The sequence below is a fragment of the Scomber japonicus genome, chromosome 3 (assembly GCF_027409825.1).
Source record: "Scomber japonicus isolate fScoJap1 chromosome 3, fScoJap1.pri, whole genome shotgun sequence".
In the NCBI taxonomy this organism is placed as follows: Eukaryota; Metazoa; Chordata; class Actinopteri; order Scombriformes; family Scombridae; genus Scomber; species Scomber japonicus.
In genome coordinates this window covers 21,721,381-21,735,507 of record NC_070580.1, presented here as the reverse complement: position 1 = coordinate 21,735,507, position 14,127 = coordinate 21,721,381, and the positions used below count along the sequence as shown (strand labels likewise).

The 14,127-nt window shown below is 39.9% G+C and overlaps 2 protein-coding genes across 2 annotated transcripts in view; one reads left to right on the top strand and one right to left on the bottom strand.

Moving 5' to 3' along the window:
- cacna2d2a (calcium channel, voltage-dependent, alpha 2/delta subunit 2a) overlaps positions 1–5,444 on the top strand; it is a 50,500-nt gene extending 45,056 nt beyond the window's left edge. Inside the window, exons 20-33 of the mRNA XM_053315540.1 lie at positions 508–598; positions 691–753; positions 941–1,044; positions 1,148–1,246; positions 1,471–1,562; positions 1,674–1,721; positions 1,838–1,909; positions 1,997–2,149; positions 2,279–2,331; positions 3,026–3,081; positions 3,684–3,807; positions 4,106–4,215; positions 4,488–4,570; positions 5,210–5,444. Coding sequence (XP_053171515.1) covers positions 508–598; positions 691–753; positions 941–1,044; positions 1,148–1,246; positions 1,471–1,562; positions 1,674–1,721; positions 1,838–1,909; positions 1,997–2,149; positions 2,279–2,331; positions 3,026–3,081; positions 3,684–3,807; positions 4,106–4,215; positions 4,488–4,570; positions 5,210–5,332 — 1,271 coding nt within the window. The 3' untranslated portion in view covers positions 5,333–5,444. The remainder of the gene's footprint in view (positions 1–507; positions 599–690; positions 754–940; positions 1,045–1,147; positions 1,247–1,470; positions 1,563–1,673; positions 1,722–1,837; positions 1,910–1,996; positions 2,150–2,278; positions 2,332–3,025; positions 3,082–3,683; positions 3,808–4,105; positions 4,216–4,487; positions 4,571–5,209) is intronic.
- Positions 5,445–8,621: 3,177 nt separating this feature from the next.
- On the bottom strand, positions 8,622–14,000 carry abhd14b (abhydrolase domain containing 14B). Its single transcript, XM_053315035.1, has 4 exons — positions 13,729–14,000; positions 12,524–12,738; positions 11,441–11,682; positions 8,622–10,284 (listed from the first exon to the last, which is right to left on the bottom strand). Exons 2-4 carry the CDS (start codon positions 12,735–12,737, stop codon positions 10,105–10,107), a joined length of 636 nt encoding a protein of 211 aa, XP_053171010.1. The 5' UTR covers position 12,738; positions 13,729–14,000; the 3' UTR covers positions 8,622–10,104.
- Between the last annotated feature and the right edge of the window lie 127 nt (positions 14,001–14,127).

The window sequence follows — 14,127 nt, the reverse complement described above, 5'->3', positions numbered from 1 at the left end:
TTTTTAAAAATGTACAACTTAAGCAGGAACAAAAGGGTTTGAGACTGAGTGCTGTAGAGGTATTTAGAGCAGGACTAACACATTGTTGTTTTTTGTCTTTTCATTTGACTTGCTGATAATAAGAATAACGTAGAATAACAGCTTTGTCCTCTTTAAAAAGACCAATCTCTAAAAAAGGTAGTGCTAAAAATATCCACATATGACAAATTGTTAGTATTATTATGCATTATTGTTACAATGCCACGCTGCCACCATCTCTACTAATACCAAGCTGGCACAGAGACTTAGGAAGGGAAATGTAGATTTAGTTGTCACTGTAAACTGTTCAATTTTTGGTTTGATTTTGACGAGGTGGACTGAATTATCTCCTCAGCTGATGCAATTTTTTTCTGATCACTATCAATTCCAACACATTCAGAAAAGAGAAATCTACATCTGACATAGATCTAACTGATATTCTGATAGTTGCTAATATTTTTGTGTTCATTCCTACCACATCATACTTAGGCGACAATTTGCTTCTTCATAACCTGATTCTGGACACTGGCATCATCCGGCAACTGGTCGATAAAGTGTGGAAGAATAAAGACCTGAACACGTGAGTACTGTCAGCCAACAATGTGGGAACATTTGTACTGTGGAAAAGATTTAGATCATGAAAGCTTTTTCTTTCTCCCTCCTGACATTTAGATATGGCTTTCTGGCCGTGTTTGCTACCACAGATGGAGGAGTTACAAGAGTGTTTCCGAACAAGTAAGTGCACTCGTCATCGCGGCTGTGAATCTGGACTGCAGCTGCTCTGTAGTTCTGTTATGTTTGCACTTTGTTCTCCTTTAAAGTGGTAAGTTGTGAAGACTTTAAATGCTTCATAGGATAGGTATAGCAGGCAGCTTGTACATCACAGATTTACAGCTCCGGTGTGTGTGCTCTTAAATCTCAGGGCTGCAGAAACCTGGGAGGAAGACCCTGAGCCGTTTAATGCCAGCTATTACCGCCGCAGTCTTGACAACAAGGGCTACATTTTCCGAGCGCCTTATCGTACAGGTGAATGATGTTCCTAGTCCTGGGTTTTATATCTCACACAGAGCCTCGTGATGTTGTGGCTCTTTGTTTCTAACCCCCCACCTGGGTTGTTTCCGTTTTGCAGCCAGAGATGAGCTGCTGAACCCAGAGAATGACACCATAGGGATCCTGGTCAGCACAGCTGTGGACATCACAATAGGAGGGAAGACCATCAAACCCGCAGGTGGGCTCAGTTCTCTAAGCGCGAGACAAAATGCTAATAATGACACGTTAGATGTCAGAAAACATTTCAGAGTAAGAAAAGAGAATTACATGTTTTTTTTGTCACTTTGTGTGGACATGCGTGTTCTGCATTTATTTATTGTGCCATTGTGTGCATCTGTCTTTGAATGTTTTTGCATTTTGAATCTCCCTCATTGGTATTTTTTCCTAATTTCTCCCTCTCAGTGGTTGGGGTGAAACTGGATCTTGAAGCCTGGGTGGATAAGTTTAAGATTCTTGCCAGTAACCACACAGACGGTCGCCAAGGCTCAAACACGGTAACTAAATATATAAATTATTTAGTATTATAGGGAGGTTTATATTACAGTATGTCTCCAGCAGTATTTCTCAGATGTTTAGCTGATGAGTTTGGTATTTCTTTGTGACAGTGTGGACCAAACAGAGGCTGTGAAATGGACTGCGAAGCCAACAGTGATGTAAGCATCCTCTGCTCAAATTGCTAGATGTACTATACTATACTATACTATACAAAGAACTGCACATCTTTCCACTTTTCTCCCACTCAACATCCCATTTCTATGTCCATTCACAGGATCTCCTGTGCTATTTAATAGATGATGGTGCTTTCCTAATCATGTCTAATCAGAAGGAAGACTGGAACAAGGTGAATTAAATGAATTAATATCACCCTGACTGTGGTTTCTCGTCAATGCTTTTACCCATATTGATCCATGTTTCTTATCCTCCTCAGGTGGGCATGTTCTTCAGTGATGTTGACCCCTATCTGATGCACGCGCTTTACAACAATTCTTTCTACAACCGCAAGCTGTCATTCGACTACCAGTCAGTGTGTGAACGGATGCCTAACAGCGAGGCTGGAGCTGCACGCAGAGGAGTGTTTGTGGTAGGAACATAGACTTCAATACTGGAGAGGAGGAGCACACTAGAATGAAAAGGATAGAATCATTGTTCAGTCATTATGATGATTATGACACTTACAGTTTTTTGGGGGGATTTTTTTCTGTGTCCGCAGCCCACAATTGCAGATTTTGTGAACCTGGCTTGGTGGACATCAGCAGCTGCATGGTATGAGTTCTTCAGCTCTATAGCTCAAAACATGCTGTGCCTGAAGAAAAGATTATTTTTACTACTGATGGAACCCAAAAGATGTCTTCAAATGACTTGTTTTATCTGGCCAACAGTGCAAAACACAAATATATTCAGTTTCTATTATGTAGTAATCAGAAAATGTTGGAACAGGGGATTAGGGGAAAATAACAGGTCAACAGTATGTGCCGCATAGAAGTGGTATACATCATGTGAAAGCTCAGATGTTAAAGATTAATCTGAGATGCAGCTCAAATCTGTAATAAACATTGTGTTTTGGTTAGGCACCTGTTCAAAGTTTGAAATTTTAGCATGCATAAATGCATTAAACATTATGATGGAAGTATATGAAGGTCTTTCCAGGCTTAATTATCTCTCATAAGATGTTGTAGCAATTTTTGGGTTGATATCATTTGTTACACAGATATGGTGCAAAAGTTCACCATTTTTGATGACTTAAGAACTGATCAAAATGGTCAAAAGAACTCCAAAATACCAAATTCAGACAACTAGACCTTTAGGAACACCAAAAAAAATTCATGCTGTGACTTACAAATTTAAGATTAATTTTTTGACTATCAACTTGGCACCTTACTCTCTAATAAAATGCATTATACTGACCTTTTAATAAGCCTCATGTACAAAGTATGATTCACACCTGGTGTCTTCACAGGTCTTTGTTCCAACAGTTTATTTACGGACTGGCTTATCACAGTTGGTTTGCCACAGGTGGGTGCACACAAGATTACATTTCATCACTGAATGGTAGTTTGCTGATTTACATATCTGTGTGTGAGGGTTTAAGGGTTCAACATTTTGGGGAAGACTGTACACTTGTTTGTTTTTTCTTTCTGAGAGCTATATGAGAAGAACAATACTGTGTCTCATGTCTGTACACTTAGCCTAGCTGGCTGGGTTCCTCAAACATACATCTATAAGGATCTCTAAAACTCACTAATTGACACGTTGGATCTAATTGTTCATTGATCAGTTCATACACAGAGCGAAATGTAAAATCATCCATTTCTGGTATAGAATGTGGAGTTATAGTGTCAATCTTCTCACCTAACTCTGAGGAATACTGTAAAGGGATGTCTGCACAACTCTACTGTCATTAGATAAAAGACTAGATTTTGGTCACATTTCAAATAATAAAAATAAAAAAATTGAATAAAAACCTATTCATAAACTGTAAATACACAATATGAAAGGAAATTGGGGTGAGTGCTTTGTTGTTCAGTTTTGTAATTACATTTCTAGTATCAGGTGTTATAAATCAATGTAAATGACAAGTGTTCCTCTGATACCTGTGTGCTCTGGTGCCACTGCAGATGAGGTGGATGCAGATGGAATCGACTCCAAAGAGCGGAGTTGTGTAATGATCCAGACCCAGTACTACTTAAGTAATCTCAGCAGTTCCTACAACATACTCCAAGACTGTGGCAACTGCTCCAGGTCTGTACGCATGACAAAATGCACTTAACACATGTAAGCACACACACGTGTGTTCGCACATACACACCACAAAGATTCCCACTGTGACTGAAGCATAGATAGCAAAACAAATTCATCTTTCTGTTGGAGCTAATAAACTCTGCTGACGATTAAACTGTATCAGCTTTAATGAAATGGTCACATCATTGGCTAAATGAGCCTTATAAGACTGTCTCATGAATCTTGCTGATCCATTAGCAAATGAGCCTGTGATGTAAGTGAGCGGAGGGGGCTTGTTGACAGAGATGTCTCTCTGCAGGCTGATTCACGCCAAGAGGATAAACAACACCAACTTGCTGTTTGTGGTGGCAGAGAAGATGCCATGCAACACCTGCGAGATAGAGAAGCTGTCCCAGGAGGAGGAGGAGTGTATCCTTTTTCACATTGTAAACCAGCTGGTGGAGAAGAAGACACACTGTCTAATCACCGGATCTGATCTCCTTATTACCATACCTGCAGAAACAGACGTTTCACATTCATTTCAAGGTTATTTTTATCTCGATGACGTGAATTATGACTAGTCATTCACATCTGTAGCACTGCATGAGGAATGAGTGTGTGGGTGGGTGATGAAGCATTGTAAAAAACAAAAACAAAAAAAAGCAGACATTCAAATTTTCCTTAATTGAGTCACTTTTCAGTCAAGGAGGAAAATCCATGTGAAGTATTGGCTGTTGCACGCTATCGAAAAGGACCCTCTACTTGCTTTGACAACAACATATCTGTAAGATTTTTAGACAATATCAATACATACAGTTATTCAAATCAAAACAAATAGGGAGGATAAAACCTAATCAATGGACAGGATAGGAAAGTCAGAGTATTGAGAGATGGAACAACTTTGGTTTTGGTCTTGCAAATTTCACTGAGAGCATTGCTGGTTTTTAGTCTGTAGGACGGAGGGATTAAATATCGTAGTATCTTTTCTTTATTGTACATATAATACAAACATTTCTGCTATGGTCATACAATAACTAATAAAAACATTTGATCAGAAAAAAACCCATAAACCTTTTTGGTAAGGATCCAAATTTGGTTTGTAAAGAACTGTGACCAAGATACAGTATACACTTATTGTAAAATATAAAATTGTCATTGTCCTCTGGTGGACAAACTGTTAATTGCAACTGTTAACAGCTAATACAATATATCTGTGACAGAATAATATCTTCTGATAATATCAACTCTGCTGATGTTTCAGTTTGGCTCTATCAGTATTTTATCTGCCACAAAAATAAAATTAAATAGATTCTGATAAAATTCACAAACTTATGAAGCAGAAATAGTAAATAGATATGATAGAGGTAATATAGCATGTGCAATCTACATTAAAAACACATGCGCTGTGTTTTTCCTTTTGCAGGAGAACACGTCGGACTGCGGGCGAGGCCACTCTTTCCGTCCGTCCTTCTACAACTTACTGCTCATTCAGCTGCTGCTGCTTTATCCGGCCGTCAGCCCCCACGTTCAGTCTCTACTACATTAATTTAATTTTCCTCCACTTGTCCTTCCTTTAGCCCTCCCGAGCTTCTCTCCTGTCCTAAATCCCCCTCCGTGCCCACCCCACCTCTGAGCCCCCACCCCCACTGATATAGTCATAGGTAATAATGGGACTTCCCATCACGGCAAGGTGGAAGCCCTGAGTGCCGTGTTATCCAGCCCGCTATCCAGCCCGCTTCAGTTTGTGTCGCTTAGTGACAACTGCCGGACATTTATGTCCTCAGCCAGTTAACCTTCATCAGCAGAAAGAGAGGGTGGTGCCGGACCACCTGGATCATCAGAGGCAACATCAGAAAAGAGAAGACAACCTCCCCACCACCTCCACCACCTCCACCTCCCAGAGAAGGAAAGAGGGAAAAGGACAGATCAATGTCCTCGTCACAGACCTCCCGCCACATACAAACTGGAGAGTTGAGGGTGTCTGTCTGTCAGACAGATGGTGGGACTTCTCCTCCTTCTCTCTCCTTCATCTCAGAGTCTCGCCACTCCGTCATTCGCCTCTGGCAAGACGCTGTGGACCATTAAGCCAGTTATTGCCACCATAAAAGAAAATAACAGAAAAAAAGAACTGTCATGTATACAAACGTCAAGTATTAACTGCTGAAGTGATGAGTATTCCAAACATATATTTAGGTTTTAATTTGAAACGGAAGTCGTTAGGTGTTAACTTAAAAATAATTAATTTATGCACTATATCTACTTGCCAAAATGAGATAGACTTTCATGTGGTCTTATTTTTATAGCCAAAACATGACGAGGAAATGGCTTCTGATTTAGATTTAGGATAAGCCACGAAAAGAAGAGGAGACACTCAGAAACTGAATGCTGATTCATTTTTGTGCAGCTCCTGTGTTCAAACTCAATTATTAGCTTGATGCTTTTAAAAGACATCCTCTGGGGATTATTGTAATTACATGATGGTAATCGCATTTCTTGAAGTATTTCTCCTTATATTTAGTATTTAAGGCCAGTGCTATCTGGCTTACACACTTGTGACAGCTGTAAAATAGTAATCAGTGTTCAGTTCCTGCAGATGTGGAGATCAGGAGCATTGTTGATGTCGTGTAGTCTTCTCCTTTACGATTAACTGACCATTCTGACCTCTGGTTTAGACTGATGTAAGTATAAAAAAAAAAAAGAAAGAAAGAAAGGAAAAAAAACATCCCTGTGCTCTCTGATGCGAAAGCTCACCTCTGCCAATCCTCATGAGGCTTCTCCAGTAATCTCTACTAATGTTCCTAATCACTATTTGTATATGTGCTTTACTTCTGTTCACACAACAGACACACTCAAGATCTCTGCCTCATGACCGTCTCATATAGTAGTTTCAGGTGGGTTTTTGTTTTGGGCAAATCATTTTTTAATTTTCTTTCCACTTGTATTACCTTCAACTGATGCTGTTCAATCTTCAAACCTTTCGCTGCTGGGGGATAGGGGCTTATCAACATTTCCAACTAAAGTGCAGAAGAGGCCACTAAATATGGTGAACACGTACAGTAGTAGTCTGGTTGTAATCTGTCACAGTTCGTCATTTGATCATTGCGATGTGTGAAAAGTCATTTAGACTCCCATGTTTAGGAGCCGCTCTGTTTCATAGTGCCTTGATGCACTTTGTTTTGGAACGTATCGGCTGTATAAGAGTAGAGCTACTGTATAGTACCTTTATAAAGCAGCCATCTTTGAGGCTCGGGACAACACATGAGCCTGTGAGACTGAATCTGTTAGAGAAGCTGTAGAAATAGCTTCACTCAGAGCTGTCGCACCGACTGATTCAAGCGTAATGTATTTGCCCTCCAGAGCAGCCTGACTGCCATCATATGGAGTTACTATACTGTTCCTTTACAAAGCCATGTAGAGAACTACGATACACTATCAGTAGTATACAGCAACTTAGAGAGTTTTTAGGGCCACCTGACTGCTATAGTTCTGCCTGAATCGTATGTGCGTTTGTGTTTGTGTGTGTGGATGCGTGTTGATTTGCGTTAAAAACCCTCAAAGGGAATGTCTTTTCAATGAGTTGTGGAGTGTATGAGGGATGACAGTTGTGGTAGCATAGCTGTTTTTTCCTGTTTGTATGTTGCAACGGACAAAATCCAGTGTTGTGGAGAAAAAAGGGATTTTACTGAAACAAAAAAAAAAATCCATATTTGACCATCAGTCTGCTTATATATATATTAATCTGAGGGAGCAGCGCAGCCCCCTTTGATTCAGAGGTGTCTGAAAGAATGTGTAGTTCATCAGTGTTTTCTGTTTTAAATGCAACATAGTTAACAAAGCCTCTCTAAATGCCTTAGTGTTACACAGTACGGAGCTCTAATACTGTACGTTCCCCCCTCCTCATGTACACTCTTTCTCACACACACACAAATAGATCCTTCAAAATATTCAGTCCCCGGGGTTCTCTTGGTGTTCTGCAGTAAGTATAGTGAGCTCTAATTTTGTATTTTTACGTCTTGGAATGATTAGTTATTGATTGATGCCTGTTCGATTAAATGCTTGAAAGAGGTGGGAGATTTTTAAGTTTCAAAAGCCTCCGGCCTTCGATGTTCACACCCACCCAAACCTCACTGTATCGCTCAGGTGGGAATATTCACGCAATGATTTAAACCTTAACAACACACTCTGTACAGTTGTTGGTACTATTTGATGTGACAGACATGCTGGCACAGTAACTGCAGCACGGCTCCGAATAAATCTGACTCACTTAAAAAAAAAAACCTAAAAAAAACGTGAGTGTCTGTGAAACTAATTGAAAAATAAAGGAGCAGTGAGGAGGATTTATGGCATCTGAATACTGAATACTCCCCCCTACGAGCCTACGGTGGCCACAAAAGATGCAAAAAGGCTCTCTATAGCCAGTGTTCGGTTTTGTCCTTTCTGGGCTACTGTAGAAACATTACAGGTGCCATGGAAGAGGACCCGCTCTCTGTGTTGACATGAAGGGCTCATTCTGAGGTAACAAAAACACAATGATTCTTATTTTTGGGAGATCATACACTTCATGGAAAGAAATTATACTCCACATCTGCTGATAGATCCCTCTAAATCCTACACACTGGTCCTTTAAAACGCGTATTTCCAAATTTGGCTCTTTTCGGCATTTGGTGCGGGATGCAGTTTTACTTTTCTGGCATCAGTTTGTCTCTGTCGTGTGCCATTCATTCTGTCCGTTTCCACTGTCTGTAAATGAACGCTACACGTGCCTGTGGAAATGCACCCCCTGCAACTTCCTCTCTCTTCTCCCGGCAAATATGTAGGCCAGCAGTACGTGCACGCACACCTGAACTGGGATGTCAGAGGCAAGCTCAGGGAGTGGGTCTCCACAGAGCAGCACAGGCCTGTCAAACAGAAGGTCATGGAGGAATCATGTAGTGACATCTGTGTGTGCATCCCGACGGGAAAAGTCTTCTGAAAAAGGGACACACATCTGATTTATGTGATTTGACAAATTAACTTTTGCCAAAAAAAATAAAATAAAAAAATAGAAGAAAAAATAAGAAAATTGGACCAGCTTGGGATGAAAGGGAGGGGTCTGCTTTTTTTGGACACAAACCCTAGAATATGTTGTTAGGGGGAAAAGGTGTTCATGAAGCCCCCTCCTGAACCCTCGCTGCATCTGTGTTGGTGCGTCTCTGTGGGAAAGACACGTGTGTATGTGATTCTGTAGTCTGTAGTCTGGTGCTATGTGACCATGTTTGACAAGTGTGTGAAAAAATAACAGCAACATTTAGAGAGAAAAAAAAAAGAGTAAAATCAGTCAAATTTTGAGTGAAGTAAAAAATAAATAAATATAGGAATACAGCACTGTTGATAAGTTTGAGATCTGAAGTCAAAATGTTTATTTTATTTTTTTTTATTTTATTTCTTGTGCGTGTGTGAGTGTGAATGTTTGGTTGCGTGGAAGATTTAGCTCCTTCTTTTCTGGACGCCGGTCCATTCGCTCCATTCTTTTGTACAGATGAAGCTAAAAAATAAAAAAAAAAGAAGAGGGCAAAATTTGTAAAATATTGTGTCTGTGACTCCTTGTAAAATATTTTCAAATTGTTTATTACAGAGAATCAGTTATTAAATAATGTTCATATTTTTCACTTCATTTCTGTGTGGTGTTTGTTTGTTTCAGCTAGATAATCAATGAAAATATAAAATCTATAATCAATGAAAATATTACATATATAATCAATAACTTTCCTGAAATCAATTATGACAGAACATATTACATATTATTGGTATTAAACATTTGTGCCTCATTATTAGAAAATACTTGATTTGTAGTTTTCATTAAGAGCAAAAAATCTAAAATTGGTCATGCAGGTCATTCCTTCCTTACTTCCTTCTTTCTGACCTTTCCTTCCTTCCCTCTATCATTTTCTTTCCTTTCCTTCCTTACCTCCTCCCTCATTCCTTTCCTTCTTTTTTTGTCCATCTCTGTCTTCCTACATTCTTCCTTCTCATTTCCTTCCTTTCTTCCTCCCTCACTTCCTATTTTCTGACCTTTCCTTCATATCTTTCTTCCTTCCGCCCTCGTTTCCTTCCTTTTTCCTCTCTAACGTCCTCCTTTCATGTTATTAAAAGTTTGTGCTTGGTCATTAGAAAGCCCTGATTTGCAGTTTCCATCACAGACACTATTAAAAAGTCAGAATCAGGTCATGCAGCCTGATGTTTTTGGAACAGATTTCTCATGAATGAATAATGTGTTTATTTGTGAGGCTCCACTGAGTCTTTTATGTGTGACTGCACTGCTGAAGATCTCTCCATGCATCACAGCGTGTTCAAGAAGTCCGTGACAGCTTTGTGCCAAGTGTCCGGGTCGTCCAGGTAGCAGGGGTGACCCGCCCCTTTCATTACCACCACGCTGTGATTGGCCAGGTTGCTGAGGTTATGGAGCGACACCTCTCCAAGCTGAGCGTCCTGGTCACCGTAAACGATGAGCGTCGGGACCTGAAGGAGAGATGACAAACGGATCCTTGTGATGAAGTTATTTTCTCTGTTTTGTTAATCTGTTTGTGGTTTGTTTTTAGATTGGAAGCGTAGCTAAAGGGATTTTCAAGATGTCCCACATTTTACCTCAAGTTTTCAATGTTCAAAAAGGTCTTGTAAAAACATCAGAGACGAGCATTTTATTTCTATTAGGTGTGACTCATTTATGTGTCCAGATGTCAGTAAGAATAAAAGGAGATAAGAGTAAAAACCATAGCTGTGATATTAGGTTTCATCGTCACGTTTAATCCTTTCTTATTCCCTCCCTCCTTTCTTTCCTTTTACCCTTCCTTCCCTATTTAACTCCTTCCTTCCACTCTCTTATTTCCTTCTTTTTTCTTCTTTCATTCCCTCTTTAGTTCATAACTTCCTTTATTCCTACCTTCCCTTCCTTCCTTATTTGCTTCATTCCTCCATTATTCCTTTCTTCATTCTTTATTTCCTTCCCCTTTCTCTCCATTCCTTACTTAAATATCTGCTTACTTCTTTTAATCTTTCCTTCCTTTCTTATTTATTTCCTTTTTCCTTCCTTGCATACTTCATTCCTACCTTCTTTTTTTCTTCTGTGTCCCCTTACTTCCTTCTGTTGTTCTCTCATTCCTTCCTTTGTAACTTTCTTCTTTCATTCAGTTTTATTTCCTTTCTTCCTTCTTTCCTTCCTTTCTTCTTTCCTTCTATCTTCATTTCCTGTCTTCCTTATATCTGTCCTACCTTCATTTTTAATTTCCTTTCCTCTGCTCTGTTTATCCACTTCGAGCTTCATACATTCACTCAAATATGTTTGCTTGTTTTTAGAGGGGATCTACTATTCAGTAACACACACACACACGTCCTTCATGGATAATGCTCCTTCACTTGGTTTGCCACCTAAGAAATTTAATTTTGAGAAAGTTTAGAGTTGGATAAAAGCCAGTAGTGTCTGTGAATGTATAAAGTCACATGATATCTTCTCCTCTCGTGGTAGCATGTACAAATCCAACAGCTCTTTTAAAAGCCAGGGAAGGATGTGCTGGAAAATGAGCTTGACATTCACGGTTGCTCATACTGTAATACGTTTTTCTGAGGAGGAAACTACAAACGAATGTAAAGTGGAGGTAAATCCTCTAACTGTAGCTACCTTTACACTCTGGTATTGCTCTGCAGTGAATTTGTCGGTGCAGATGGGAGCTACAGGGATGTAAGCTCGTATCAGCGCCTGGTGCTGGAGGAGGAAGGGGAGGGAGTACATCCCGCTGAGGGACGGGCTGATCACCACCACCGGGCTCAGGCTCAGCTGCTCACACACCTCCTTCAGGAACCCTGCAGGGGCCAGTTCTCCCACCGCTGCCGGGGCCTCGGCTGACTTAGACCGCCCGAGTCCTGTGGACACACGGAGGAAGTGGACAGCAGATTAATGCAGGTTTCAGAGAAGAAGAAGAACCACCAGTCTGTGGCTCTTGTATTACCATCACATTACAGTCAAGGAGCTAAGCACCTGATTTCTTAAAAATAAAAACCCAAAGATCTTTAAAATATTACACAAACACAAAAAATATTCAAGTTTTACCTCAGTGTTAAATTGTGACTGTATACTTATCCAGGTAGCCAGAAATGACAAATGTCCACACTCCTTTTGTCCAACACATGAAAAATATTAAATTAATTTGTATGAAAATATAAAATATTAACTCTGTTGTTTACCAATATAACTGATACAATTGGGATTAAAGAGGCACATGTTTGAGAAATTGGTTACATATTTGTTCATCGAGATGGTTAGAAGCATCTTTGAGGTTTCTGGAAATACCTTCAGAACAGCAGGAAGTGTTTTTAAACTACCAGAGATCACTGGGAATTTATGTTATAGGAAAATGCATGACTCAAGTGTAACTTCATTGTTAGACCAGTGCATTTCGGCTTGCGGACTTCATCAGGATCATCATGAAACACATTACATTAATGAGTTTTGTGATGATCTTGATGAAGGCCGCAAGCCGAAATGCACTGGTGTAAAAATAAAGTTGTTCAATACAACAAGTTTTGCTAAAGCTTTGACTTTTTTAGACTTTTATTCCCTTCTCTGTGCACCTTGGAAGTACCTGAAGTTATGCCAGAAACCTCTACTCTGCTTCTAAAACATGAGTGGCACAAATTGAGTTTAACACCCATCAAGAGCAAACTTTTGCTGTGAAGTAGTGAAGCTTGCCTCCCGTAGACTAACCCGGCAGGTCAATGGCAACTGCACGGCAGCCGGCTTTGGCCAGAACCTCCAGAGTGCCGATGTTGAGCCAGTTTTCTGATGAGAAACGGATGCCATGAAGGAGTAAAATTGACATCCTCTCGTTCCCTGTGGTGGGTTTACTTTGTCTGTAGAACAGCGGTGCTTTGCAGCTCTCCACCTGCACACTACCCTCTGTTACCGTCACAGCTGACATCCTGAAAACAAAAACAGTCATTTCTGTTCCCACAGATTTTTATAACTCAGACACAAAACCAGTCACATCAATGTTATTTACACATTCAGAGTGTTACTGTCTGTACAACACACATTGCCCTTAGACCCTGGACTTACAAAAGCAGCAGTAGTAGAATTAGATTTTGTATGACAGCCCCTCAGCTCTGGAACAGCCTGCCAGAGGCCATTAGACACGCTGAGACTGTTGATACTTTTAAGATGCATCTGCACACTCATTATATTCTCTGGCTTTTAATAGTGTTTAATCTGTTTTATTGGTTATCTGATTTTGGGGGATTTTATATTTGTGATTAGATTTTTTATTTTGCTCCTTGAAAGCTTGTAGGCCTATGTGCATACATCTGCCTGCCTTTGTGAAGCACTTTGGTGCAAAGTCTGTTTGCTTTCTAAAGTGCTATATAAATAAAATAAACTTGAAACTTGAAAACAATATGGAGAAACAGAATGATAACAATAAGAATATAGTAAACACTTAATGATAGGTCAATCTGCAGAAAATTAATTGGCAAGTTTTGCAGGTATTTAGTCATAATCCAAAGAAAGGAACACATTTGGATTTTAAATTGTTGATGGCACTGGGTGAAAAAGTTAACACAAATGCATATACAACAGTTCATCACTGCACAGGACTGAGCTGCACATAGGAATGTGTCCTGCATCATATTAAACTGCATAAAGAGATTTACTGCGCTGGAATAAACTGCACACAGACATTAACTGGGCTGAGACTGCATTACACTGCACATGTTTGCACAGTGTTTAATTTAAAAACTTTTACTTCGCTGTCCACTCTCAGTCTACAGATGTGTCCTGTGCTGCAGTATGTGGACAGCTGGCAGGTTAAACAGCCTGATCAAAGTCCAGATTAGATCATTTTATTTGTGATATCGAGTTTGCTCTCTGTACGGTTGCTCACAAACACGAGGAGAAAATCGTCGGCTGGCTCTTACCTGACAGCGTCCACAAATTAGCCGACGATTAAACCTCAGAATAAGGGAGCGCACTTTAGTTCAACCCAGAGCTCCAGTTGTAGTTTCACTTCATTTCCCGGAAAACAGCACGAAAAAAATCCTCTGGAAATTATTCTACTGACGTCTAGCGTTTGTTCAGAGAATCGCTTCATTTTTTTAAAACAATTCAGACAAACTTTTTGTTCAGGTTATTTGGTTTAAATTGTTAATACACTGCTGTCAGAGTGGATATTTGAGTTTTATGAAAAAAGTGCATGAACAGGGACCTATGTGCCAGTCTTCATTAATGATTAATAGGCGTATTGATTAGCTGTGTTTTGGGGATTAGGACCTCTGTTTGAGTAGCAGGAGTCAGTGTTCCTGTGTGGGTGGTTGTGT